Source organism: Arvicola amphibius, chromosome 7 (genome assembly GCF_903992535.2).
Source record: "Arvicola amphibius chromosome 7, mArvAmp1.2, whole genome shotgun sequence".
NCBI lineage: Eukaryota > Metazoa > Chordata > Mammalia > Rodentia > Cricetidae > Arvicola > Arvicola amphibius.
This window is the reverse complement of record NC_052053.1, coordinates 95,424,829-95,452,655: the sequence shown is the minus strand read 5'-3', so window position 1 is coordinate 95,452,655 and position 27,827 is coordinate 95,424,829. Positions and strand designations below refer to the sequence as shown.

The 27,827-nt window shown below is 46.4% G+C and overlaps 1 protein-coding gene and 1 long non-coding RNA gene across 6 annotated transcripts in view; both read right to left on the bottom strand.

The window, feature by feature from the left end:
• The window catches only part of Dpf3 (double PHD fingers 3), a 279,713-nt gene extending 266,320 nt beyond the window's left edge, over positions 1 to 13,393 (bottom strand). For 3 of the 4 annotated variants that reach the window (XM_038336418.1, XM_038336425.1, XM_038336420.1), the window contains exon 1: positions 2,582 to 2,623. In XM_038336418.1, the coding sequence (XP_038192346.1) occupies positions 2,582 to 2,613 (32 nt within the window). In that variant the 5' untranslated portion in view covers positions 2,614 to 2,623. Of the gene's footprint in view, positions 1 to 2,581; positions 2,624 to 13,288 lie in introns of those variants that run through there. The other variant, XM_038336423.1, reaches the window with a different exon arrangement.
• Positions 13,394 to 17,207: 3,814 nt separating this feature from the next.
• Positions 17,208 to 27,604, bottom strand: LOC119819218. Of its 2 annotated transcripts, XR_005286245.1 has the most exons (5): positions 27,488 to 27,604; positions 23,181 to 23,549; positions 21,090 to 21,170; positions 20,471 to 20,603; positions 17,208 to 19,050 (listed from the first exon to the last, which is right to left on the bottom strand). It is a non-coding gene; the product is annotated as an uncharacterized LOC119819218 (long non-coding RNA). The 2 variants fall into 2 exon arrangements; XR_005286246.1 differs by lacking the exon at positions 20,471 to 20,603.
• Positions 27,605 to 27,827: the final 223 nt, after the last annotated feature.

Genomic DNA, 27,827 nt, shown 5'->3' with positions numbered 1-27,827 from the left:
AGAGCCTGCACGCACACGGAGAAAATGCTAATGCGGCTTGGAGCTCCGGTTCATTGTCAGGAGGGGCACACAAGGATAAACACATAAGCCCTCCAAACCATTCTCCTTGCTCCTCCTCCTCCCTGCGCCCCCATCAATCCCTCCGGCTTGATGTGTCGCTGCGCTTTGTTCTAATTTAGCCCATGCATAATTTATTCACGTGTGTTTTGTTTCCTGATCAGCAACTTCAAAAAACAAATGAAACATATAAGATGTTTTATTAAACAAGTTGTTTTTTAATAATAATAATAATAAAAGCAAATGGTGTCGGTGTCTCAGTAACGACGCGTGTGCTCCTGCGTGCGGAGTTTTTAAAATGTCCAGGCTGCAAAAAGCTTGACCGTTGGGGTTATTGTTTACACCCTTAGCCCTTGGGGGAAGAGGACGGGATGCAAAAGGGGGCCGCTAATTATAAAGTGACCACTCGACTCCCTCCTAGAAAAGGCAGGCAGGGGTGTTGTGTGTGAGCTCCGTGTGCGTGTGACAAGACGGAGTTACAAATACATCCCACGGCAAGTGTTTCCAATTATTAAGGAGTACACGTGTAATTCAAAACTAATTCCACTATCGAGATTGGCCACCTTCTTGCTTTTCTGTCCCTTCCCCCACTACCCCTACGCACTCACGCGTCTGAGTCCAAAAAAAAAAAAAGTGGACCGTTCTGGGGAACCCTGGAGCGTGGAGCTCCTGCGCGCGCCCGTGCATAAGCCCGCTCCCGGGCATCAAGGATACCACTTTCCCAATAAGGAACGCCATACACATAGCAAATAGATCACTCAGACTTGAGTTTATTTTACCAAGCGGCATCAGCTCGGCTACGTGATTTCGGCTGGAAATGAGGAAATTGCAAATCAGCTGTGTGGGTTCTGGAGAAACTCCCGGCATCAGCGGTGTGGCGGCGCGAGTCGGCCAGGACGCGGCGAAGTTACGCCCATTTATTCTGCCATAAAACATTTTCTCTCTGAGGTGAAATGCTGTCGCGAGTACAAAGTAGCTGAGCTTCCGAGCGAGAACTGGAGCCAGAAACTCGCCTCAAGCTCAGCCACCAACGTCTTCTTTATGACAATATCTCGTGGAAACTCCGAGATCTGGGACATCCCTGCCCTATTCCTGGTTGCTGGGTGCAAATGCAGCGTGTTCTCCCTTGGCGTTTCTTGGCACTAGGAACCCCCCCCCCGCGCTGCCCTGCTGCTCTCCAAAGCGAACCATGTTTTTGACTCCAGAAGCCAGGGGTTAGGGCGCTGTAGCAAGCAGTTATAAGAGCCAGGGTCGACCACCGCCACACACTGGGAAGAACAGGCACGAAACACCCACGCGCACCCTCCTACTCCCAGAGGCTTTCACCCGGGCGGGGAAGTCCTAGTACATTCGGCACAGACCCGGAGCCCACGCTGCGCTGCGATTCCCAGGGATCCACCCTCTGCCAACATCCCTGCCAATAGCGCCCCTTGAGAGCCACACTAGTTTTCCGAGGCCACCCCCGGTTCCGCGGACTTGGCGGCTTCACATTCACAGTACACCGACTGGAAGGAAGGAAAGAAGGAGGGAAGGAAGGAAGGAAGGAAGGAAGGAAGGAAGGAAGGAAGGAAGGAAGGAAGGAAGGAAGGCAGACAGGCAGCTCTGACCAGGGACCGGCCCCCACTAGTCCTCGCGCAGCCCGCCCCCCTCTGTCGGCTCAAAGTCTCCCGGAGGCACCTGCCCCTCTCTGTCGCCAGAGCCCCGAACCGCCTCCGCCCGCCTCGGCTTTTCACCCAGAGTAGGCAAGCACACCATTCATGAGACCTGCAGCTTCCCTGCCTCCTCCATATCAACCCCCAAGTTAATCCAGGTCGTTAATTTACTACAACCAGTTCGCCCACAAATATGCAGACACACCGGCGACCGCCCGGAGGGCCTCCCTGATCCCCCGACTGCCCGAGTGGAAAAGCCCCAGGCAAGCACCTGGGCCCCAGGACTCCCGAGACCCGCCGCTTCGCGCGCTGTCCTCCCAACTCCGGAAGGTTTGCACAAACTCCCTGAGAGAGCTCGGAAGGCAGAGCGAACGCCCAGCAAACTCCGCAGCCGCAGCGGTCGGTCAGACTGCCCGGGCGGACGAGCAGCTGAGCCGGGAAGCCTCGGGCTTGGAGCGCAGAGCTCAGCAGAGCGCACGACGCGGCCCCTGCCCCGCGCTCCGACCGGGCTCAGCCAGCTCCGCGCGGCGCCGGGAGAGGCAGAGGACTCCGGGGACCGTGCAAGCCCGGAGCTGCTCGCGACCCCCGCAGCTCCGGAGCAGGCGCCGCTGCTCCGGGCTCCTGTCCGGTCCGGGTCAGCCAATTAAGCAGAACACAAATGTAACAATTTTCTTTTTGTTAATTGCATCTCCTGACATTTCTGCGCGCTGGGAGAGAAAAAAAAAAGATGAAGAAGTAGGAGCAGAAGAAAAGAGGAGCACGGGCGCAGCGGGAGGCGTCTGCAAGAGCCAGGCACCGGCTGCGCTCCGCAAGGCGCCTTTTTTTCATATTGAAACCACGCGGAATATGTACATTTTTTTAGTCTTACTTACGCTTTCAGGGGGTTGTGAATGACAGTCGCCATTTTGCTACAATGTAACAGAATATTGTCTGTCTCAGAGTTCTAAAGGTTCGCTCAGGGGAAGCGGCAGGCCAATCAGAGCACGGGATACCGGCCTGCAGGCCAATCGGCGCGGCTGGCCGCCAGGTAGGCGGAGCCTGCGTGGTGGTAGTTATTAGGGGAGCTGTCAAAGCCCAGAGGTCACTCCCTTTTGTAGAGACCGAGAGCGAGCAGGTCTTAAAGGGGCAGTACAGTGCTAGTAGCGCCTTTTCTGATTGGGGCTAGTGAAGACACATGGGAGAGCATTCTCTCTTAGTTTTAGTTCCTACTAAATAACTGCAGAGAGTTTGCGCTCCTAGGCAGGAATATTTACATAGTGCCAACAAATCCATTAAATCCCATTCATTAGCTTTGGGCCTTATATACCACGGTCTTCAACACACACACACACACACACACACCCACACCCCCCCCCACCACCACCACCACCACCACCACCACCACCACCACCACCACCACCCCTGCTCCGGGTACACCACCGAGTTTCAATGCAAAAGTTGGAAGGCTGCAGTTTCTTGCAAGAAATTACTACTCGTGATCCACAGTTTACAAATAGTGCTGTAGGTTCTGAGACTGTTTAATATTCTTGTTCCCGAATTGTTTTCTTTATCTCAGCCACCTTCCTCGGTCGGTTTCTGAGAACTGGCGAGTCCAGGACACCAACTCCCTTCCCCCTGGAATGTCTCAGGGTAAGGCTCGCACTCGCCCTCTCTCGCAGCCACGGTTTTTGTTACGTAATTCTGCGGGGTCCCCTACGACCACCGTTCTCAATTCACAATGATCTGACCCGGGTCAGCTGAAGAGCAAAGCGAGACCTGGCGTTCTGTTGGCAAAGGGTAGGGAAGATTTGAGGCAACTTGCTACGGAAGCGAAATTGGTTAGAGCCTGAGGTGGGTGTTGCTGGAGTTCCCTCGGGGAAACAGCGCTGCGGATTGGGGCGTCACCTTTCTGGACTAAGATGGGAGGTGAAAAGAATTCGCGAGTGAACATTGCGCCGTGACTCGAGGCTTCCAGAGTCGGCGGCTGCTCAGTATCTGGCGAACCCTTGAAGAAACGGAGAGACTTCTGCGAACTCAGGTTTCCACAGGAAGCTCAGAGTGGGCGAAATCACCTAGAGAGCAGAGGCGTCATAGCATATACAAGCCTGGCTACAGACCCATAGCTGTTTAATCAGGCCAAATAGATGGGGAGTTGGGGGGGGGGGGAGTGAAAGCGGGAAATAACTAAAAGGAAAGAAGCTGGATTGCCAATTCATAATTCCACCTGCTCTTTCCTTTTACTACTCTCAATAAATAAAGTAAAATACAATCACAAAGTAGGCTAGAACTTTCGGATTCCAACTCCATTCACTATTAGAGTTACAGATAAGTCTAGCAAAACTGAGTGAGTGCGTGTGTGCAGACTGGAAATATTTAACTCTTTGTTTGCCTAGTAGGGTGGTGTCCTCCCTCTTCCCGCCCCCTTCTCTCCTTACAGGGTCTCACGTATTGAAAGCTGGCTTTGATGAACTAAGTAGAGAGAACAGACAGGGTGGCACTTTCTTAAAGAACAAAACCAGCCTGGATTACATATGGAAATCCATTCCCAACGCCCTCCCCCCAAAAGAATAGTATTGCCTTGTTTTTTGTACTTGATGGAATGTCATTTTAACTGTCAATAAAGTCTGATTTTATAGTCTCCTTTTTGTCTGTTTGGATTTTTTGTTTGGTTTGGATTTTGGGGTTTTTTTGTTTGTTTGTTTGTTTGTTTGTTTGGGTTCTTTGTGTGTTTGTTTGTCTAGAGACAGGGTTTCTCTGTGAGCCCTGACTGTCCTGGCACTAGCTTTGTAGACCAGGCTGGCCTCGAACTCAGAGATCCTCCTGCCTCTGCCTCCCGAGTGCTGGCATTAAAGGCGTGCGCCATCACCGCCAGGCTATAATCACTTTTTATCACTTCTAAGAAATAAAAGAGGTATTATTAACTTTGGCTTTTTTATCACAGATCAAAAGGACACAACTTTGGGCCAGAATCTTCCAAAGCAAGGGACTTAGAGTAAACATGCTTAGAGACAGGACACTTGGCCAGAATTAAAGTCTAGTAGTTAGCAATGCTGAACAATAGTAACATAGGCTCTGAAATCCATCTGCTGCCCACCATTTACCAGCTGGTGACATAAAGAGTATAGGGAATCCCAATAAGATGGCAACAGAATGGAGCAGAAACTCTCCACTTCTGAAACCCATTGATTAGAGCAAATGAACAGCATTGGTAGCAGTGTTTCCATGATCTACATAACTCTATAGATTCAAAACCTTTCTCATTGATTGTGACGGCAAAACGCTTTTTTTTAGATTGCGTTTCAGGGGCTAGAGAGATGGTTTAGTGGGTAAGAGCACGTGCTGCTCCTGAGGAGGACTTGGGACAACTCCCAGCACATGCATGGTGACCTACAACCACCTACAACCAAACTCCCAGCACATGTGTGATGACCTACAACCAAACTCCCAGCACATGCCTGGTGACTTACAACCACCTAACAGCAGCTCCAGGGGGATCTGATGCCCTCTCATGAACAATCTGGGCACAAGACACACGTGTGGTGCACACACACACATGTAAGCAAAACACACAGAAAATTAAATAAATCTAAACAGTTTTTAATTACATGTCAAGAGTTAGCTCAGTGCCTGCCAAGTATATATCTGACTCTGGGTTCAATTCCTGACAGCACAAGGGAAAAGGGAGAAGGAGAGAGAGTGATAAAGGGAAGGGGTTAAGGAAGAGGGAGCAAAATCCCATTTCTAAAGCTCTGTTGGCCTCGTATGTCAATACAAACTCCATCTTTTCCACCTTGGTCTGGGTGGCTAGGTGGGCTATTTGGAATGCAGAAGCAAACTGGAGTAATTGTGTCTCTATCTCACCCTGGTAGCTCTGAGCTTCACTATCTCACATGGTTGTCTGGAGCCCAGGAGACTACTGAGCATTTGATACACGGTAATTCTGAAATGTACCAAATATACAATTTCATAGGCTTAACCCCCACACACACAAAAAAGATGTAAATTAGCCCCTGAGTTGACTCTCTTAGGCCACACCCTAGCTCAAAAGCACCCTTCTTTCTGAATGTCTCTTTCCCTCAACGCTCATATCTATATTAATATATCCTTTTTTTAAAAAAAAAAATAGGGTCTCATGAGGTAGCCCTGGTAGCCTCATGGGTGCTGGAATTAACGGTGTGCATTATGCCCAACATAACATTAACTTATTGTTATTAAACTTCCTCCCTCCCAATAACTGAATTATTTTATATTGATCATATGTTGAAATTATATTTGGGGCTTCCTAGACTAAATAAACATCAGTGAAACTAATTTCATATATTTCTTTTTACCTTTTTAAAATGTGGCCACTAGGAAATTTCACGTAACACCTGTGGCCCGGGGTTGTATTTTATCATGTAGCCCTTATACATGGGAAAGAAATGTAGGGTCCATCCTCAGGCGCAATAATTTCCCCCTGCATAGTTTTCTCTAACTCGGTATTGATGTCTGTGAGCAAACCTCCCCGACACGGCTCAAGTATACATCAAGTGACCAAGAACCTAAACCGCACGGGTACCCATTTCTGTTTACTCCTAAATCCTGAGGCCATCCGCAGACAAAAGCAAAGCAAGGAGACATGCTCGGAGGAGGTGTGACCATTACCACACACCTGAGAGGAGACATGGGGACCCCCAAACAACCTAAGGATCCCTATGAAAGAGTGTGAGCCAGGCCTCATGGTACACATTTACAATTCTATCTACCCAGGAGACTCAGGGAGGAAGAGAGTGAGTTCCAGCCTACCTAGGCCACAGTTGCAGTTCAAGTCTACCCTGGACAACTTAGTGAGGCCATGTCTCAAAATAATAAATAAATAAATAAATACATACATACATACATACATACATACATACATACAAGTGGTAGGACTGAAGAAGTGGCTCAGCAGTTAAAAGCACTTGCTGCTCTTGCAGAGGACCTAAGTTCCATTTCCAGGACCCACGTTGGCCGCTCACAACATTCCATGACTACAGTTCCAAGGGATCTTATCCCCTCTTCTGGCCTTTGTGGGTACTGCACCTGATACATAGCCACACTATGCAGGCAAAACAACCCAAACACATGAAATAAAAATAAATCCTTGACAAAGTAAGAGTAGAGTTAGGGGAACAGCCAAGTGCTACAGTGCTAACTTAGCATGCCCAAGGACCTAGGCTCAATCCTCAGTATCCTCCCTCAACCAAAACAAAGAAACTATGCCACAAGAGCCATCCGAGATGAACGCGGTTCCTCACGGGCTCTGGGAGCTGGAAGGATTTGATTAAAAACAAGTGCATGCTCCCTTCCATCTCTCCATTCAGCCGCAGCACGGGCAGCCCTGACCTCAGTAAGTGGTTTCTTGAGATCTACAGCCGGCTCTGCTGTGTTCTAAGCACTGAGCTGAAACAAAATTCCTTTGAAGAAAAGAAACATTAAAACTGTGGCCAGCAAAGCCAGGTGGTGGTGGCGCACGCCTTTAATTCTAGCATTTGGGATGCAGAGGCAGGCAGATTTCTGAGTTCGCGGCCAGCCCGGTCTACAAAGTGAGTTCCAGAACAGCCAGGGGGCTACACAGAGAAACCCTGTCTTAAAAATCAACAACAACAATAATAATAATACCTGGCTATCATCTGAGGCTTGACTCAGTCAGTAATATGCTTTCTTAGCATGCCAAAGCCCTGGGTTTTCCCAGCACTCAGGAGGCAGAGGCAGGCAGATCTCTGTGAGTTCGAGGCCAGCCTGGTCTATAGACCAAGTTCCAGAACAGGCTCCAAAGCTAGGAGGAGAAACCCTGTCTCGGGGGAAAAAGAAGTACTGTGTTCAATCTCTAGCACCACATATTCTGGGTGTGGTGGTACATGGTACATTACTGCAATCCCAGCAATCAGGAAATGGAAGACCAGAAATTCAAAGTCATCCTGAGCTACATTATGAATTAGAGCCCAGGCTGAAATAGATAGAATCCCATATTTAAAAAAGAAAAATAGTGGGCATGCCTTTAATCCCAGCACTTGGGATGCAGAGGCAGGCGGATCTCAGTGAGTTTGAGGCCAGTCTGCTCTACAAAGCAAGTTCCAGGACAGTCAGGACTGTTGCACAGAGAAACCCTGTCATGAAAAGCAAAATAAATAAATAAATAAAAATAAAAAGGTTTAAGTGTGGGCTAAGGCAAGAGTGGCAATTCACGCCTGTAATCCTAGCACTTGGGAACAGAGGTAGAGAGATCAGAATTTCAGGGCCAGTCTATAATCTCTGCACGTGGCAGACAAGGCTGGAAGATTAAGACTCCAGGGACAGCCTGGGCTACTTAGAGACCTTGTCTCAAAAAAAAAAAAAAAAAAAAAAAAAAAAAAAAAAAAAAAAAAAAAACTCTTGAGATGCACAAAACACACACACACACACACACACCATAAATAAATAGTCACTGGACTCCAAGCACCAGGAAAGACAACAGATAGGACATTTCCCCACCCCCATCTTTCTCCTCTCTGACCACACCCAGTAGCCCAGTCCGCAGAGAGAACCAGTCCTTGCCCCTTTTCCGCCCAGGCCTGTCCAGCCTGAGCTGGCCTTGGATCTCCTTTCCAGTGAGCCGCTGGCTGCGGCGCCCTCGTAGCTCTTTTTAAAATAGCTAATGCGCTCTCTTTACCCCCTTCCTGCCAAGTCCGATTCGCCAAGTTTTCCCTTGCCCGTGGAGACGGATGAAATCCTGGGAGCTCTGACATGCTAAGTTAAAGCCCTGCCAAGGACTCTTGCACTGGGGGGGGAGGAAAATACTAGCCACTGCCACCAAAGTGTGACAAGACAGAAGTGAATCGAATCTCTCTACAGTCATACACACACACACTGGAAACTAGTGCACCGCTCTCTTCGGCCATTTCCTAAGTAGTCTTCCCATCTGCAGAGGAAGCTCCCCCAGGGTCCCCCAAGAGGGCCCTCTGCAGGGTGTTGCTTTAAGTGCTGTTAACACTCCCAGGCACCTGTTTCCCTCACCCACCCCACTTACATGACCTCAGGCTCCTCTGCTCTGGCACTAGGTGAGGAGTCATCCCCAAGTCTACCAGCCAAGCACAGGAGGGCACATCAAGTCTTGTTGTTCTGTCGATACTTACACTACCATATAAAAATAGGCGTCTACCAGCAAGAGAAATGGACAGAAGCCACGAGACCTAAAATGTCCCACACCCTAGCGAGGACTGGGACAGAGGCCTGCCGGTTTTAAGCAGGTGTTTTCTATGCTCTGACAGCTCAAAGGCAATGAACTCTGACCTGCATAACTGCAGAAGGACCTTCACTTCGCGTTTGCTCCAAAATTAAAAGAGCGGCGGCAACTGCCGTCAGTGCCGGGTGTGGGAGTACTGCCCTAGAACCCCAGCTTGCAGGAAGCTGGGACAGTCCCAGGTCCCAGGCCAACCTTATCTACATAGCAAGACCCTGTCTCCTCCCCTCCGCACCCCCCCAAAAGGCAAGGCAGTAGGTGGCAGAGGTAGACGGATCTCTGTGAGTTCAAGGCCAGCCTGGTCTACAGAGTGAGTTCCAGGACAGCCAGGAAACAGAGGAACCTTACCTGGGGGGGAAAGAAAAGCAAAAGCAGAGGGGGGGAGGGAGAGAGGGAGGGAGGGAGGAGGGGACGGGAGGACGAGGAAGAAAGAGGAAAAAGACTTTTAACACAAGACAGGCAGCTGGGCTAGGATTCTTATCTCACCTCCACCATCTACTTTTGTGTTCATTGGTTGGATGGTGGTTGGTTAGTTGTGGGGGAGGGACTTATAACTTCATAGCTTGTGCTAGCCTTGAATAAACAGCAGAACTGCCTCACTCTCCTAAGAGTCAGGACTGTAGGAATAAGATGTCACACCAACTTTGTACTCGGCTTTTATCCTCTTCCAGCCCCTGCTCCCTCCTACTAACCCTCTACCTCAGGATGTTCTAAAATGGCTTAGGGGGTTTCCTTCTAGCACTTAGGGTAGGCCTGTGCCTCAGTACACAGGGAGCAGGGGCCAATCCCATAAGATCAAGAATCCCAGAGAAGACAATGAATAGAGGAATGGTACCGACTGAGCAAATATTTAAAGTGGTCCTTTCAGAATAATGGGCAAAAATGGAAGGTATTGTTTATTGTAATGGTAGGAGTCAAAAATCTGTAAGCCAGGCTGGGCAGTGATGGCACACACCTTTGATCTCGGCACTTAGGAGGCGGAGGAAGAAGCAGGCACATCTCTGAGTTTGAGACCAGCCTGGTCTACAAGAATGAGTTCCAGGACAGGCAGGGCTACACATAGAAAACCTATCTCAGATAGATAGATAGATAGATAGATAGATAGATAGATAGATAGATAGATAGATAGATAGATAGATGATAGATAGATAGATGATAGATAGACAACAGACAGACAGACAGACAGACAGACAGACAGACAGACAGACAGACAGATAGATCTGTAAGAAATCTGTAAGTCAAGGCTACTAAAAAAATTTACAAAGGAAATTAGCCTTCAATGTCTGGTTTCCATAGCCATCAGATGATGTCTGTTCCAACAAAGGATGGCACAGCTCGCACCTTGCTCCTCGGGTAAAACCGCGGCAACCATCTTGTAATAGCCGGGAGTCAGGGGCAACTGTAAAAGCCAGGGCTGTTTTCTAAATACAGGTGAGCTTGTTTGTTAAAAAGTATTGTGTTTCTACTAGACTTCTAAATTAAATTGATTTTAAGCATTTTATATCTTGGTTTTTTGTTTGTTTGTTTGTTTGTTTTCCAATAGCCTTATATAATCTCAAATTCATTTTGTTCTCAGGATGACCTTGAACTCCTGCTCATTCTACCTGCCAATGTCCAAGTGCTGGAATTATAGGCATGTACCATTACATCCTGCAGATATTCAGTGTTGGCAGCTTGAACTTAAACCTATTAGGTTAAATGGATCTCGCCTTACTCACATGCTACTTTCGACTCTTGCAAAATTACATACATAGCTCTGTTAAAATACTTATCATTTTCTGGAGCTGGAGAGATGGCTCAGCAGTTAAGAGCACTGGTTCCTCTTCCCAAGAACCCAGGTTTGATTCCCAGATACACACTGTAACTCTAGTTCCAGGGGATCCAACGCCCTCCTCTGGCCTCTGCCAACACTGCATGAAAATGGTATACAGACATACATGCAGACAAAATAGTCACATAGGTGAAATAAAAAGAAATAATAAAATCTCTAAAAATATATACTTGCAATATTCTGTTTTCCCACCTTCTAAGGCATGGAGGACAGATATGGCTGGTAATTTGAGATCTCCAGTGCCTGACCACAGCCTACTTACTGCTTAACAACTGGTAGTTAAAAGCTTAATAAAACCATACGTAACTAAATTTAGTGATATAGATCTTACCCTACTTGAAAAAAATCTCTATTTACACCTATTAGGGATGGCTAAAATGATAAAGAAGCCAAACATGCTAATATTCTCCTATAATCCCAGCACTCTGGAGGCCCCAGGCAAGATGATAGCAGGGTTGGGGCCAACCTGGGCTACATAGTAAGATCCTGTCTAAAAGAAAAACAAAATTCAGATAATGCATATTGTCAAGGATCCATACAGTGATGGGGAGCTGGCTCCACTGCTTTGTAAGACAGTCTTATCCGGTCCTCAAACAAACACAGGATTACCATATGACCTAGCAATCCCACTCAAGAAGAACGAAAACCAGTATCTATACCCAGAGATTTGCCTTGAATATTGAAAGCACCATTGTTTGTAACATTTAAAAGATGGAAACAGAGGGGCTGAAGAGATGGCTCAGAGGTTAAGAGCACTGGCTGCTCTTCCAGAGGTCCTGAGTTCAATTCCCAGCAACCACATGGTGGCTCACAACCATCTTTACTGAAATCTGGCGCCCTCCTCTGGTGTGCAGGCATACATGGAGGCAGAATGTTGTATACATAATAAATAAAATCTTTAAAAAAAAGATGGAAACAGAGACAGATGTGGTAGCAGCCAGCTGTGTAGCACCCGCCTCTACCTCCTGAATGATTACATTTATACCCCACCACGCCTGGCTTTTTCTGGTTTGTTTGTTTCTTTAACATTTCCCCCCTCTGTTCTGAGAGAGGCTCTCATTGTGCAACCGGGTCTGGCTTCAGACTCTCAGCCGTCTTCCTGCCTCAGCCTCCGAAGCACTAGAATTACAGGCATGAGTCATCATGCCCAGGTTATGTTTGACTTATGGTTTAATTGAGAGTACAGGGGTGGGTAAATCAAAAGAATAAAACTCGTCTGTCATTTTTATGCCTTTAACTGGTTTTATCTTGAATTGTGGTTTTTTTTATAAGCTCTCATAAAATGTCCTGAAACACTTATGACAACATTAAAGAATATGAAAGTACAGAAGAAATAGAAAAAAAAACTCTTAAATAAATCAAAAAATTAACCTCTGGCAAGTAACTTAATCCTGCACCTCCTATTATTCCTCTGTAGATGGAACTCTTCATAGCAGCTTCTCCATATGACAATGTAGGTGATACACAGACATGCCATTGTCAGAGCCAACAAAATATTTCAGCGGATAAAATACCTGCCACAAAGACTGACAACCAGCATTCGATCCCAGAGGCCCGCGTAGTAAAAGCAAAGAACTGACTCCCACAGGCCATCCTCTGACCTCCCTGTGGATGTCACAGCACGTGTGCTCCCCACGCTAATTAACTGAGTCAATTCTTAAAAGACAAATGACTGAGCTGGGAACGTGGCTCAATGGCAGAGAACCCACCTGGTACGCACGAAGGCCCCAGGTTCCATTTCCAGAACCACGAAAAAGGAGAAGGAAGAGAAATGGGAAGAATGGGAGGAGAAGGAAGAGGAAGAAGAAAAGGAGGAAAAATAAAAGGAAGAAGAGAAGGAGGAAGAGGAGGAGGGGGGGAGCTGACCCACAGAAAGCCCTTGAGAGCTACTTCTCTCTGCCGGCCAGTGAACAAAAGACCAAAGACTGGTTGCTGAGGAGGTAAAGGAATTAAATAAATAAATAACAAGGAGTAGGGGAGTTACAGGAATCAGAAGTCATCAAATCCGAAGCCAAATAATTCTGGGCCACAGAGGGAGCCGAGTCCTTCCTATGTGAAGGTAAAGAGGTATCAAACCAACCAGAGCCAACCGGGGCAGTGTGGCCTGTTGGGAATCCCCTCAGCTTAGGAATGGGCCCGTCCTGCCAAGGCTTTCCTTTTGGGGAATCACGGAGTTAGAAATGGATGAGGCAGAGGACCGTGGGAAGGGATTAAACGTAACACCCAGGACACACTAGTTATTCACTGCTAACAGGGGTGTTTCAAAAGCCTGGTGTGTTGGAAACCAATGTCTAGACCTCATGAGCGTACCTCCTCTGCTAACGTACGGTTGGGAGGAAGGTAGGGGACGCACAATGGTTCTCTATGGAAAAGAGTAACCCCGAAGTGGAACTGCGCACAAAGTCCAGGACCCAAATTTGTTACTGGCAATTGAGTGCCCTCTAGTGTCAGATAGTGGGAAGACACATTTGTTTAAAAAAAAAAAAAAAAGTGAGCCGCTCCTAGAAGTCCCGAAAGGCAATATTTTACCTGGATATGGATATCGTAAAGTGCAAATGTGGAGCGGAAGAGACGGTTCAAGCGGAAAAAACACTTGCTGCCTAACCTGATGACCTGAGTTTCGATTCCGGGAATTCACATGGTGGAAGGAGAGAGCTCGGGCCTGAAAGTTAACCTCTGACCTCAGGAGCATGCGCGTGGTTGCACGCGCGAGTTCACACACACACACACACACACACACACACACACACACACTTAAAGAACAAACGCAGTGTAACCAAGTGCTTTCATGGAGAAGTTCAAAAGCAGGGTGGGTCTTCCCAGGACGGAGGTTGGAGGAAAAAAACGGCACTAAGTTTGTGGCAGACCGTCCTGGATCGGTGCCAGAACAGAGTGTTGACTGTAATGACTCCAGCACCTGCCAAACCAACTTAACAGAGGGAAACTTGGCTGCTCAGATTTACGACACATACACTGAGCGGTGCAGGTGGAAAGGAACCGCGGGGAGGCATATTAGTTACTGCTTTCTTTGTTGTTATGACAACATACCTGACCACATCAAGTTTAGTAGCTGGAGTTAAACAATTCGTTATAATGGGGCAACAACAACAAAAAAAGCATTTGATAACCCTAGGGAGATGGCTTAGTGAGCAAGAGCGTTTGCAGCTCAAGCAAGAGGATCTGAGTTCAAATCCCCAGCACCCACCTTAAAAGCTAGGCCTGGTCACTAGCCTCTTGGTCGGGGAGGGGGACAACACGAGACAGGAGAATTGTTGAAGCTTGCTGGCCTCTGGCCTGCCTCCAGATTCCGTGATAAATCTCACTGGGAATGAGAAAATAGGTAGGGTACACGGGAGCAGGACACGGATAGGGACATGTGTACCCACACACACACACAGCATGCTGTCATTAGAACTTTTTGTTTTCTCTGTGTGCTTTGGTGAGTCCACTTTCAAAGTAGGGAATGTGGTTTGCCTCTCAGAAAAAGACTACCCACACATAGTTGCATGTATAGGGAAACCCATAAAGCTAACAGGAGGATGTTTTTATCACATGTGCTGGCTCCACTTCCACAGCCAAAGCAGTGCTGGCATCTGTCTGCCTGACAGTGGAAGAGAAACCCTGACCACACTGACATACCTCCAGTCTGGGAAGATTCGATGGGTTCGACTCATCAGGCAAATATTGCCTGGCCATCGCAGTGTGGGCTGGCCTGAAAGGATGGGGGGAACAGGCCTAGCATGCCCAGATGGCCTTTGAGCGGAGAGCCTAAACAGCTGGGCTAGCTCACCATTGGAACCTCGGAACCCACATCCTCCCTTCTCTGAGAATCTGGAGCCACACTGTCCCTAAGGCTGCTCCCCTTGTACCCAAAGTGCAGCACCTTCTGCCTCCTCCTTTGTGAACATCACGCGAAAGCTCTGAGACTCGAGCCAGACAATGGTCAATTACCTGAGAGGGAAAGTGCAGAAAATTGGCCCGAGATCTGTTTTACAGCCTAGGCCTTTCAGAAGAACTCCAAAAACTGGACCCACGGATGGCCAAAGCTTCAGATGATTACTGTTTGACACAGAAGTCTCCAAGGGACACCTTTATGTCACCTACGTTCTTTTTTAAAACTTCTTTTTAAAGATGTATTTATTATGTATACAGTGTTCTGTATGTGTGTACACCTGCAAGCCAGAAGAGGACACCGTATATCATTATGGATGGCTGTGAGCCACCATGTGGTTGCTGGGAACTGAACTCAGGACCTCTGGAAGAGCAGCCAGTATTCTTTACCTCTGAACCATCTCTCCAGCCCCCTTAAACTTTTATTTTCATTTTTAATGTATGTGTATCTGTGGGGGTGGTGCCCGCTGAGACCAGAGGCGTCTGATACTCGTTGTGAGCTACTTAGTATGAGTGCTGAGAACTGAACTCGGGTCCTCTGTAAGAGCAACAAGTGCTCTTCATTGCTAAGCCGTCTCTCTAGCCTCTGTGCCTGGGTCACTTTACCGGGGTTCTGTGTTTGTTAGGTGTCTGTGCCTGCGATAAACACCATGACCAACAGCAGCTTATGGAAGAAAGGGTTTATTTCAGCTTACAGTAGTAGTCTATCGTGAAGGGGACTCAGAACAGAAACTCAAGGCAGGACCCTGGAGGTGGGAACTGAAACCATGGGAACCACTGCTTACGGGCTTGATCTTCATGGCTTGTTCAGCTCATCTTCTTTTGTAACCCAGGCCCACCTGCCTAGGGCTGGCACTGCCAGCAGTGCTCTGAGCCCTCCCGTGTCAATCATGAATCAAGAGCCTGCCCCACAGACTTGCCCACAGGCCAATGTGATGGAGACAATTCCCCAACTGATGTTACCTTTTCCCAGATAACCCTTGCTTGTGTCAAGTTGCCAAAAATAATTAATAGACAAACTTAAAAAAAAAAAAAACAGGGCCTGGAGAGATGGCTCAGAGGTTAAGAGCACTGACTGCTTTTCCGGAGGTCCTGAGTTCAATTCCCCCCAACCACATGGTGGCTCACAACCATCTGTAATGAGATCTGGTGCCCTCTTCTGGCCTGCAGATGTACATGCAGGCAGAACACTATATACATAATAAATAAATAAATCTAAAAAAAAAAAAAAAAAAAAAAAAAAAAACAGGCTGGGCATGGTGGTGCACGCCTTTAATTCCAGCACTCAGGAGACAGATGCAGCTGTATCTTTGTGTCCGAAGCCAGCCTGGTCTACAAAGAGAGTTCCAGGATAGCTAGAGCCACACAGAGAAACAAACCCTGGGCAGGAGGTGGAGGAAGTGGGGAAACACGACTAACCAGCACAGCTCCCCGGAGAACAGGGTGTATGACAACTGCAATGGTTATTTCCAATCTTCTTTCCGGGGCCAGGAGAACAAAGAGAGAGCAGGGGTCTTGGGGCTTCAGGCACATGAGATGCTGCTGGGAAGGGAGCTCAAAGCCGTCCCAGACCAAGCCCTTTAGGATGCGCATCCCAGCAACCTTAGCTTACTCGTTTCTAAAAGCAAGGTAGCGAGGCAGAGTGGCCAGCCACCAATTGCACCCTTGTAACTGGCTTCCATTTTAGGTAAGAAGCCCAGGGAGCAAGGAGGGAAACAAGGCTCCGTGGTCAACACTCAACAGCCGCTCTGATTTCTGGGAGCCCAGCAGGGGGCTCCCTAGCAAAGCCATGCAGGGCCTCTCTCCTTCTCTTCCAGAAATGCTCTCTTAACGGATGAGTGGAAATAGTTCAGGCAGAAATGGAAAAAAAGAAGCAGGACTGCTTTCAGAACTCAGAGGTCACATGGGCTCTGACAGTGGGCCAGGATGAAGCAAAACACCATGCCCAAGAGCAAAGTTCTGTCATTTACCTCTGGTGTTGTTGCTGTTGCTTGCTTTTTAAAAATGAATACCTGTTTTTGCCTGCCTGCATGTATGTATGTATGTATGTATGTATGTATGTGCTTGTGTGTATATGGATCATGTGTGTGTCTAGTGCTTTCGGAGGCCAAAAGAGGGCATCAGATCACCTATATTTTAATTATAACTGTTTCAGATGGTTATGAGCTGCCGTGTGGGTGCTGAGAACTGAACCCCGTCCTCAGCAAGAGCAGCCAGTGCTCTTAACCACTGTGCCATCTCTCTAAACCCTCCCCACCCCTGGGACTTATTTTTAACTATTAAAACATAAGACATTCAGGGGGCAGAGATGTTGATAAACAGTTCATTTGGTAAAGCACTTGTCAAAAATGCACAAAACTCTGGGCTCAACCCCCGGCACTACATAAATCAAGTATAGTGATATACACCTGTAATCTTAGCACAGTACAGGCAGATACAACATCAGAGGTCCAAGGTCATCCTTAGCTACATAGTGAGTTCAAGATTACATAAGACGTTCTCTTTAAGTTAAAAAAAAAATTTAAAAAGCAGAAAACAAGGGGGTAGAAGGGATGAAGAAGGAAGAGGAGGAAGAGGAGGAGAAAATAAAGACATCTGATAGGAAATCTATTAGCTATCCCAACGACTGAACTCACATTCTGTGGCAATCAGAACATCAGTCATGCCTGAATTGTTGAAACACATTTATTTAAAGAAATCAAAAATACTTCAAGATCTATTAAGTCCCTAAACCTCTTTATAAGTTGACTATCTGTAACCGTTGATTGAATTTTACCCTCAAATAAAATTTAGTGCCCTTGAGTTCATGGTCTCAAGTGGGGTATATCATACACTGAGTAATTCAGACAGTGGCTCTGAATCTTAAACTACATCATTGCATTAAAGGCCACTTCAAAAAAAAAAAGTTCTTTGCATTTCCCATGCAAGATAGAAAAGAAGCATAGCAATAAGAATCGCCTTTGGCTAGTGTCTCCCAAGTCCAAGTTTGAAAGCCTTTTATCCTTGTGAGCATTTGGAAGGAATGCTCAACACCTCCTTCCCTAAAGGAGGAGCCTACTTTTGCAGCATCTCTGTTTACAAAGGGTTAATGATTCAAAGAAGATCATCTACAGTCGTTTGAATGAGACTGCCCCCACAGACTCGTGTACTTGAACACTTGGTCCCCAGTTGGTGGCGCTGTCCGAGAGGTTGAGGACGTTTGGTCTTAATGAAGGAGGCACGTGCCTGCTGGAGACACAGGCTTTGAGAGTGTAGGGCCAAACCCTACTCGTAGTTGGCCATCTCTGCTTCATGTGTTTGATGCAAGACGTGAGCCCTTAGCTTTTCTTCATCCCTGCTGCCGTGCTTCCGCTGCCAGGATGGACTCTTCTTTTCCTTGCTTTCTTTGTTTGTTTTTCGAGATAGTGTTTCTCCGTGTAACAACCCTGGCTGACCTAGAACTCCTTTTGTAGATAAAGTTGGCCCCAAACTCATAGAGATCCGCCTGCCTCTACCTCCCAAGTGCAGGGATTAAAGACATGCACCACCACAGTCCATTCATGATGGACTCTTACCCCTCTGGAACCAGAAGCCAAAGTAAATCCTTCCTTCCGTAAGTCGTCTTGGTCATGGAGTCAATTACAGCAAGGGAGGAAGTGACCAAGACAACATTCTAAGGAGCAGCCTCAACTTAAAATGAGACCAAGTTTCCTGGTCTCTAAGTGGCACTCCAAATAACCTACTTTCGGGTTCGAAGTACAAAAATGAATTTTTGCACTTGAGTCTAAAACTGGCAACAATGGGTTTGTGACATCACACAATGCTGTTTTCATTAGCTACCTACATACAAGGCAAGGAGGAAACCTCATTCACAAACCAATTAAACCAGACCTTGAAATCAACAGGCAATACAGAGCCGTGTCCCCACTGTCGCAGGAGCCTCCCAACCTTTAGCTCCAGACTTTCCTTTCTCTGCCTCTGTGTTCTCATCTGGGGAGGATGGAGAATTTCAAAACTAGGTTACTGCTGTACCTAGCACATATGGGAGAGAGTACCGGACCAGATCTCAAACTCCTACTAAAAGCTTTCTAAAGTTGACTGAAAGCGGCAAACGATTCTGCTGACGCAGGAAGGCCATCAGAAAGACGTGCTGTAGCAAATGCAAGTGTGACTTTAAATTCTGTCCCCGAGGCCCCTTGATGTGCAGTGAGGATAACATTTCCAAGCAACCAGAGTTCTGCTCGCTCATTCCTTTCCATCCGTTTCTCAAGCTGAGCCCCCTCAAGACACCTGTAAATAAGAAAGTCTGTGCTTCTGAGTACAGTAGAATTTCCAGTTTCAGGTTGATTTGTTTTTTGTTGTTTCACTTTGGAATTGCAAAGAACTTCTTCCTCTCCATGGGTATAAAAAATATTACATGCCTATTATAAAGAATTGAAAAAAACACATAACGATGCAAGGATAAAAATAAAAGTCCCTGAAACCTCAACATTTTTCCTTTTACTTCGTTTTGTTTACTTTTGTTTTGAGACAGGATCTCACTGCGTAGCCTTGGCTGACCTAGATCTCCCCGTTTAGACCAGGCTGGCCTCAAAATCATAAAGATCCAACCTGCCTCTGCCTCCTGGGTGCTGGAATTAAAGTCATTCACCACCACACCTGACCAACATATTTTCTCACATATACTTATTCATTTAGGGGTGAAGGGACATTGTTTAAAGCCCCAGTATGGAGATCAGAGGACAACATTCGAGAATGGCTCTCTTTCTGCCACATGAAGTATGGGGATGGAACGCGAGTCATCAGACTTGAGTCATTTCACTGGCCAAATCCCAGCATCTTAACAATTAACAACAAAGTTGACATCCTTCAGAGCATAAACATACACCCATATCTACCACATACATGCACAGACATTTCCGCAGTTTGCATGAGTGGAGTCCTATTATACCTGGTACTTTTATTATGGGCAGCTGCTCTCTCTCCCTGTCCTCCCATAATATTAGTAACTTAAAGTGCATGTGATATATACATATCATATATATATATCATATGCACACATATATATACATACAATCATACACATGCATCTTCATAGACATCAGCACACACAGGGAGAATTTTGTTCTGTTTCCAATAGTGAAATCACATAACCCCTCATTTCACATCCTACTCTCCTCAGTCATGGGTACCTCGCAGATCTCACTGACATCTGGCGAGGCTATAACTCATTCCACTGAATCGCCATATAATATTCTACAGAGTAATATATTTTAATTTTTCAGTCATTCCCTGATTAATGGCCATCCACCATGAGCTCAGTTCTTGGCAGCCATAAACGCTGCTATAATGAACATGCTAGCACATGTGGCCTTACCAATAAGCACTGTCCGTGGAGTGGGATTCGGGGATGAAGAGAATTGTGTATTTTTTATTTTAATAGATCTTGCCAGATTGCCTTCTAAACAAGGCCAGAGCGCTTTCCAGCACTGCCAGCAATGGGTGAGAGCTCGCTACCCTTCCTCCCTGCTGGCAGCAGGTGGGATGGCTCTTAGGTACTTTTGCCAATTTAATGGCTGAAAAGCAACATTGCATAGCTAATTTGCACTTCTCTGTGTATGGGCCCCTCACTATGGAGTGCGGTTTGTGTGGCAAGTGACGGTATTGAAAGCCACCCCACAAGAGGCTCAGGAGGCAGGGGCAGGAGGATCTCTGTGAGTTCAAGGCCAACCTGGTCTATAAAATGAATTCCAGGACATCCAGGACTGCATAGAGAGACTCTATCTAAAATAAATAAGTTAATTAATAAGAATGAAAAATAAAATATGTATATAAGCTTACCTCACCACATTGAGGCCCCTAGTTTCAGCATGCGCTCCCACGTCTTTGGATTTTTATGATTTGAACATCTGATCTCCATTTGTTCATTGGCATTCTGTTACAGAAAACGCCTCCCTTCCTCAGTCTGTTCACCCTGCAAGGTTGACCGGCATAGATGTGGCGCTTCTCACTTACTGAGTGAGTGGGTTATACGATCCATCACTATCACTTTTCTCTTGGTGCTCAAACACTCCCAAATTCTGCCAATTTGAAGCTACCTCAGAATAGCTCTCTCAAATTTTTACAATTTCCCTGCCTTAACCCCGGAATCAGTCATTTCTCAGAAAACAACGACAGCCAAAGCTCTGCTTCCTTCCAGGACAGAGTGTCTAGGAACCACTTTCAAGCACCGCAAGTAATTAAGGCTCTTGCTAGGTCGCTGCTTCTGAATCCTCTCAGGGACCAGAGGGAGGGAACAGACACCTGTGTGCATCACACATTTGCATTAGCGAGTGGGACAAATGAAGATTTCCCACTGTGACTTTTTTAGCCCCTCAACTCCAGCTTAGTGTCTTCCCGGATTTGTAGTTCCTTCTGGGGCAGTGAGAGCCCCGACTCTTGTCATTTTCAATGTACTCACCTCCTAGGTCATGCCACTGGCATCCAGAAGGGGGCAGGAAACCAAGGAAGTGCTGCTAACTCCCGGGTCCTCAGAATATGTCTAAATTTGGGTATAGACCCTCAAAAAAGGTGAACAAATTAGGGTGGGCCCTAATTCAATTTAATCCATGTCCCTTTTATTTTGTTTTATTTTATTTTTGGAGACAGGGTCTCATGTAGCCCAGGTTAGTCCGAAACTCATTATGCAACCAAGCGTGCTCTTGAACTTCTGATTCTCCTGCCTCCACCTCCAGAACACATCACCTTGATGGGCGGCGCATGGAATCAGACCCGAGGCTAGATGAGACTCTACCAGCTGAGCCATGTTCTCAGACAATAGGAAATGTGTCCACGAAGAGACACTGGGGGTTATTTGCCCACGGAGGAAAAGCCAGCTGCAAGTCAACGGGAGGAGCCTCAGGAAAGCCGAATCTGCCAATGAATGAACTTCTAACCTTCCCAAACTGTGAGAAACTTCATTTCTGTTGTCTACCGCCACCCAGTCTGTGACTAGGTTTTTTTGTTTGTTTGTTTGGTTGGTTGGTTGGTTGGGTTTTTTGTTTTTTTGAGAGAGGCTTTCTCTGTGTAGCTTTGGTGCCTGTCCTGGAACTAGCTTTTATAGGCCAAGTTGACCTCAAACTCAGGCTAATCTGCCTCCCTCTGCCTCCCAAGTGCTGGGATTAAAGGTGTGCCTGGCCCATAACACGTTTTAACATCAATCCCAGCAAAATCATGGAGAGCCACCCACACGGTCAGGCAAAAGCAACTACAACTGAATCCAGCACCTTCATTCTTTGGAAGTCTGGCCTGTCTTAAGCAAGCTGAATGTTCTGTGCAAATTCAGTATTCTCTGACAGTCATCAGTGCACAATCTACAATTCTCTGCAGGCTTGTTCAGTCTCGCAGCGAAGAGACCAGTGGGTTTTGTCACACACTGTGTATAGGTTGTGCTGTGGTGAACCCAAGTCATTCTTGGGCTGTCCCCAATGGCTCAGCTTATCTACATAACCTTCAATGCATATTTACTGAGCAGTAACGAGCACAATCTTGACCTAGGACACCAGCTCGGAGCTCAGCATATTCCTCAATAGGGCATTGCTCAACTAGCTGCTCCCTTAGGACCTATCTGGGCTTTCAGTTTCACTACCCTGGTGCTTTAAGGTATTCATCTTTCAGAAAACTAAAAAAGAAGGTTCTAACCACCCTGGTCCAACACACACATACACACACTCACACATACACTCACGCATGCAGAAACATATACACACACAAATACACAGACACACACACATTCACACATATACTCAGTCAGAGACACAGACACGCACTCACACATACACACACACGCTCATACACACACATACATACACACAGAGACAGACACACATACACTCTCACATACACACACATTCATACACACAGAGAGACACAGATACACACATATTCACACATACATACACACAAATACACAGATACACACACACACACACACATACATACATCCTCTATCTCACCCAGTTTTATTCCTCTTAGAGTTTATGTCCTGATTCCACAAGTCTGACTACCCCAGCCTCCCAAACTGTACAGTGTGCCCAGCGCTGGGAGCCCCAGCTGTGCTTTCTCTGCCTCTGCCACCTCCCCTGGCAATAAACTGAACTCTGCTGGGGTTTCTCTAACGATGCCTACAGCAATGGGCAACACTGCAGCTCATTAACAGTAGCGCTCATGCTATGGGGCTAGTGGGAACGAATGCTTATTTAGTTCCAGAAAATGAGCCAGCCTGCCCTGCCCCCTCCCCATTAGAAATCGGAGGTAGCAGGAGATACCATTTATAGAAAGAGGAGAGGAGGTGGCTCAGCCTTCTGAGGCAGGGACATGATGAGACTCAGTCTTAGCCTGTGTGCTGGAAGAAATCATACCCATGACTCTGGGTAGGAAAACAGCTGCCGGAAACCCCCAACTGGGCAATTCTCCTTCACTTCCCCAGCCTGTTCTTATGGGATCCCCGCTAAGCTGAGCTAAGCTGTCCCAGGAAGAAAAGCTCTTGGGTCAGGGAATCCTGAGTGCTCACCTTGGGTAGGCACTGTTCCAAGTGCTCTATGCGATCGATCCGTCTGAGGGTGGCTAGTCCTCAAAAGGAGGGCTTGTCTCCTTGCCTTTCAGATGGGAAAACTGAGGCACATGGAGGTTAAATAGCATGTCCCAGGGCCCACAGTTAATGTGAAACCGCGAAAGAACAATAATTTGAAGCCAGGCCAGCTGACTCCTTGGCACACAGCAGTCTGAACTGCATCGCTGTGTTTTGGGTGATGGCTGACAATATCTTTTCTTCCCCCACTCATTTATTTTGTGGGGAGGGACATGTATGTGCATGCCACACAGAACTTGTGGAGGTCAGAGGTCATGTCTGGTCTGTTCTCTCCTTCCACCATGTAGATTCCTGGGATAAAACACAGGCAGACAATCTTGGTAGCAATTGTCTTAACTCACTGAGCCCTCTAGAGACCCCAAAACCCAGCTTTTTTTTTTTAAGATAGTGGTCTCATGTAGTTCATTCTGATTCAAACTTGCTACCTAGCCAAGAATGACTTTGAACAGTAAGCCTTCTGCGCAGGGCCTTCCTCTCCAATGACACTAGCTTATGTCATAGCTATTACATAAAACTATCCAGCACGTATTTCCTACTGTAATCAGGGAAAGAGCACTGGAAGGGGGACCCTAATTGCCATGAGCAGGAAGTAATCTCACATCTCAGCTTCCAGACCCCCCGATCTCCATTTGGAGTAGGATGAAGGCTCCAGAGAAAATGACTCACTCCAAATTTGGTGTCAAGAAACTACAGGGTGAGCTTGGCATACAGTGTTCAAAAAAAAAAAAAAAAAAAAAAGAGCATGCTCAAAGATTGACGAATGAAGCCAGCCACCAGGTCAGACATGCTGAATCTTTCCCGGTAAGCCACCACCTCGTGGTGCTAGACAGGTTACTAAATATGGGTTAAAACAAGAGAGAGTTAGTCAGTAAGAGGCTAGAGCTAATGGCCAGGCAGTGTTTAAAAGAATACAATTTGTGTGTTGTTATTTTGTGTGTAAAGCTAGCAGGGCAGGAGCCGGGCAGGATGAAAAGCAGGCCTGCTCATCTCCTCACTACAGACAAAGTCTTGTCCAAAGACTATCTGTGAAATGAATTGGAAGAAGGGTATATAAATAAGGACAATGGGGGCTGGAGAGATGGCTCAGTGGTTAAGAGCTTTGCCTGCTCTACCAAAGGTCCTAAGTTCAATTCCCAGCAACCACGTGGTGGCTCACAGGTATCTGTAATGAGACTTGGTGCCCTCTTCTGGCCTGCACTGTATACATAATAAATGAATAAATCTAAAATAAATAAATAAATAAATGAATAAATAAATAAATAAATAAATAAGGACAATGCCCACATTCTCCAGGGAGAAGACAGCTGTTACAAATCTTTATCTAGAGTGATAGATTTATCCCACATAATTTGGATGATAGTGGCATGCTTTTCTGTTTCCTGAGTTTTCTGCATTAAGCATGCACTTTTAGTTTATTAGCCTTTTTTAATTTTTTGAGACGGAGTCTTACTATGCTGTCTATACTGGCCTCTAGCTTTCAATCCTCCCGCTTGTACCTTAGGAGTGCTGAGATTATAGGCCTGCCCCACCGCACCCAGATTAAAGCTTTAATGTGTTCTTGTTGGTGTTGTTTGCAGTGGAGACGAAACCCAGTGCCTTGTCTATGCAAAATGTATCCAAATTGGGCCTGTCTCACACCGTACAATGGTTTGAACTCCCTCACCCGGGGTTTTGAGCTCTGCACTCCTGCCCCTTCCTCTTCCCTGTCTGTCTACTTGTCTCTCATGTCTCCACTCTGAGATATCATTATCCACTTCCACTCTCCCCATCCCCCAATAAACCTCTTACACTAACTCTGTTGGTCCTGGTGTATTCTCTTAGTGGTATACCTTGGCAGAGCCCGCCAAAAGGTTCCCTTTAGGTTCTCTTGGCATTTGATCTGGTCATGCTGGGATCAACAGATCCATTCTCTTCGTCTGTTTCTATCTGCTTTTTCACCCTAAACTACGTAAATGTCCCATCCTTGTTAAAACATGACGTCAGCCAGAGAGGCCAGCTGCTTCATGCCCAGCACATGCCTGTTCTCCCTTGCAGCGGCTGCTGATCTGCCCTTACCTACATGACTTTCCACATGGACACATAGCTTACTGTACCTACATGGACATCTCTCCTGCTCAGCCCCCTCTCCTGAAAGCCTGGGAGACCCATGGCTGAAGATCTAGCCCACTGTATTCTTCACATGGTTTTGGCTCTTAGAGCCTACAGACCATCTTTGCGGCTCTCTCTCTCTCTCCCATGGACTCAGATTTTATTTTATCAGCTTGGCCTCAATACAAATCAATGGCCAAAATTGGCAAACTTGAAATTCCCAAATTCTCACAAATCGTTAACAACCGCTACTGCCACAGACAAACAGTCCTCTAATATCTCATACCTAAACTTACTCTTCTAAACTTCCAAAATCCGCCGGGCGGTGGTGGCGCACGCCTTTAATCCCAGCACTCGGGAGGCAGAGGCAGGCGGATCTCTGTGAGTTCGAGACCAGCCTGGTCTACAAGAGCTAGTTCCAGGACAGGCTCCAAAGCTACAGAGAAACCCTGTCTCGAAAAACAAAAACAAAAAACAAAACAAAATCCCTGACCTCTGAGGTTCTACTTCCTCACTCCTAAAAATCGTTTATCCCTATAGCTTCTTGCATGCTGCTCTATGATGTAAACTCTGATTTCAGGATTTGTAAGATGCTCATCTGCCATGGTTTAAAATTCCCGTGGAAAGTTTTGTTCATCTCACTGTTAGAAAAGTTCTGTCTATTTTGTATGGATGGATGGATCTGTGCCTTTGTGTTTTCCTGAGAACATAGGAACCACACAAAACAACACCAGGCTCAGTTAAATGTTTAAGTGTATGTGGCCACTGCATGTTTGCTTCTGACTGGCCTTGGTTGCCTGAGTTGTCTTGGTAATAGCTCAGCTGTTACTATTGCAACTAGCTGCCTAGGCTCAGAATTTGCCTCTGGGATTTCTGGCCACTGAATCTGATATAATAATGACAGAAATTCATATGTCATTTGGGTATAAATAATATTAAAATTACTTTATGCCATTCTACCTTATTAAAAAACAGCTAAGGAATTAGATATGATTAAAAATCTGTATCAAAAAGTTAACTTAAAATGTGTAACTCCTAATTGGAACTGTTCTGGAAACCAACACATGGTTTGTCACCATCCTGATTAAGTATAGTTATGTGGGAGTCACCATTTTGACTAAGGTTGGAGAAGAGGAAGGTCATAAGGCTTCACAGACATGGACCTACCCAGGAGACAATGGGTCTCCAAGATAATTTGGATTAGGATGGATTTCTGTATGATAATTCCTGTCCTGTCCTAAAATCAAGGTTTATGAAAGATAGGATTTAAAACAAGGCTAGTTTAATGAGGTACTTGTTACGCCCAAATCCATAAAGTCCCCAGTGGGGGAGGGGTGGGGGGCAGTCATGATAAACTAAGTATGGGCAGGTCACCCAAAGGAAGTTCTTTACTTCCAACCTTTATCACCTGCCAGAGTAGAACTAGGCCGTGGATAAATATAATAAGAGGCTTGACTCTCAGTAGTTTACCCTAAGGCAATACCTGGTTGCAGAAAGAACCACAAATTGAGATTACCTAGCACCACCCAAAAACAGACCATCCAAAGAAAATGTTTAACATTCCAACTGCTGTAGATAGGACCACCTGCCAGTACACACTCACCAGGACACCCCTAGACAAATGTCAGCCAATCAGGGGTTCTGAGCCTCAGAAACCCCTCATATATAAAAACCCCTTTACTACTATAAAAACCCAATTCTAACTGAGCTGGGGCTCTCCGTTTATTCCAATATGTTGGAGATGCAGAGAGACCGAGTTTGCAAACTTGATTAAAATAAAGGCTCTTTGCTTTTACATACGGAACTGGGTCTCCTTGTTGGCTTTTGTGGGGACTTCACAGATTGAGGCATAACAGTATTAAAGCTGCTCCTGCAGGCATTCATGTACAGGGATGTATCTTCCTGGCAGCCAGATTTTGTAACCTAAGAGTAAACCCCTTAGTATTGATTTTAGAGACGCTGAATTGTTTACACTGTTGAAACTGCCTGGACTATAACTCACTATGTAGAACAGGCTGGCCTTTAACTTCGGAGAGCTGGAGTTAAAGATGTGGGCCAGCAAGCCCAGTGAGACCCTGTCTAAAAAAAAAAAAAAAAAAAAAAAAAAAAAAAACACCACCAAGAGATAGTGGATAGTGAACCTGCAAGATGAGGGGCTTCTTCCTCTTCCTCAGCCTCCAGACGTGATACAAAAGCCCGACAACCTGAAACAAACGTCCTCTTGGCTTTTTATCGGCAGGCCTCCTGCTGACAGACTGGCTCAACTAGTTCCAGGCCTGATCAGGACAGATTAGGAAATGGTTGTGGGCCAGTCCACCACCCGACCTTTCTTCAAACTGACCAATTAAAACTCTTCTGAGACTAAAAAACCTCGGCTCTCAAGAAGAGACAGGATTTTCCAGCCTCTGAGTCCTCCCCTCTCCTTTGTAGAGGGTCTTTTTTCTGTATATCTGCTATATTTGTGTGTTCCCTCCTTTCCAA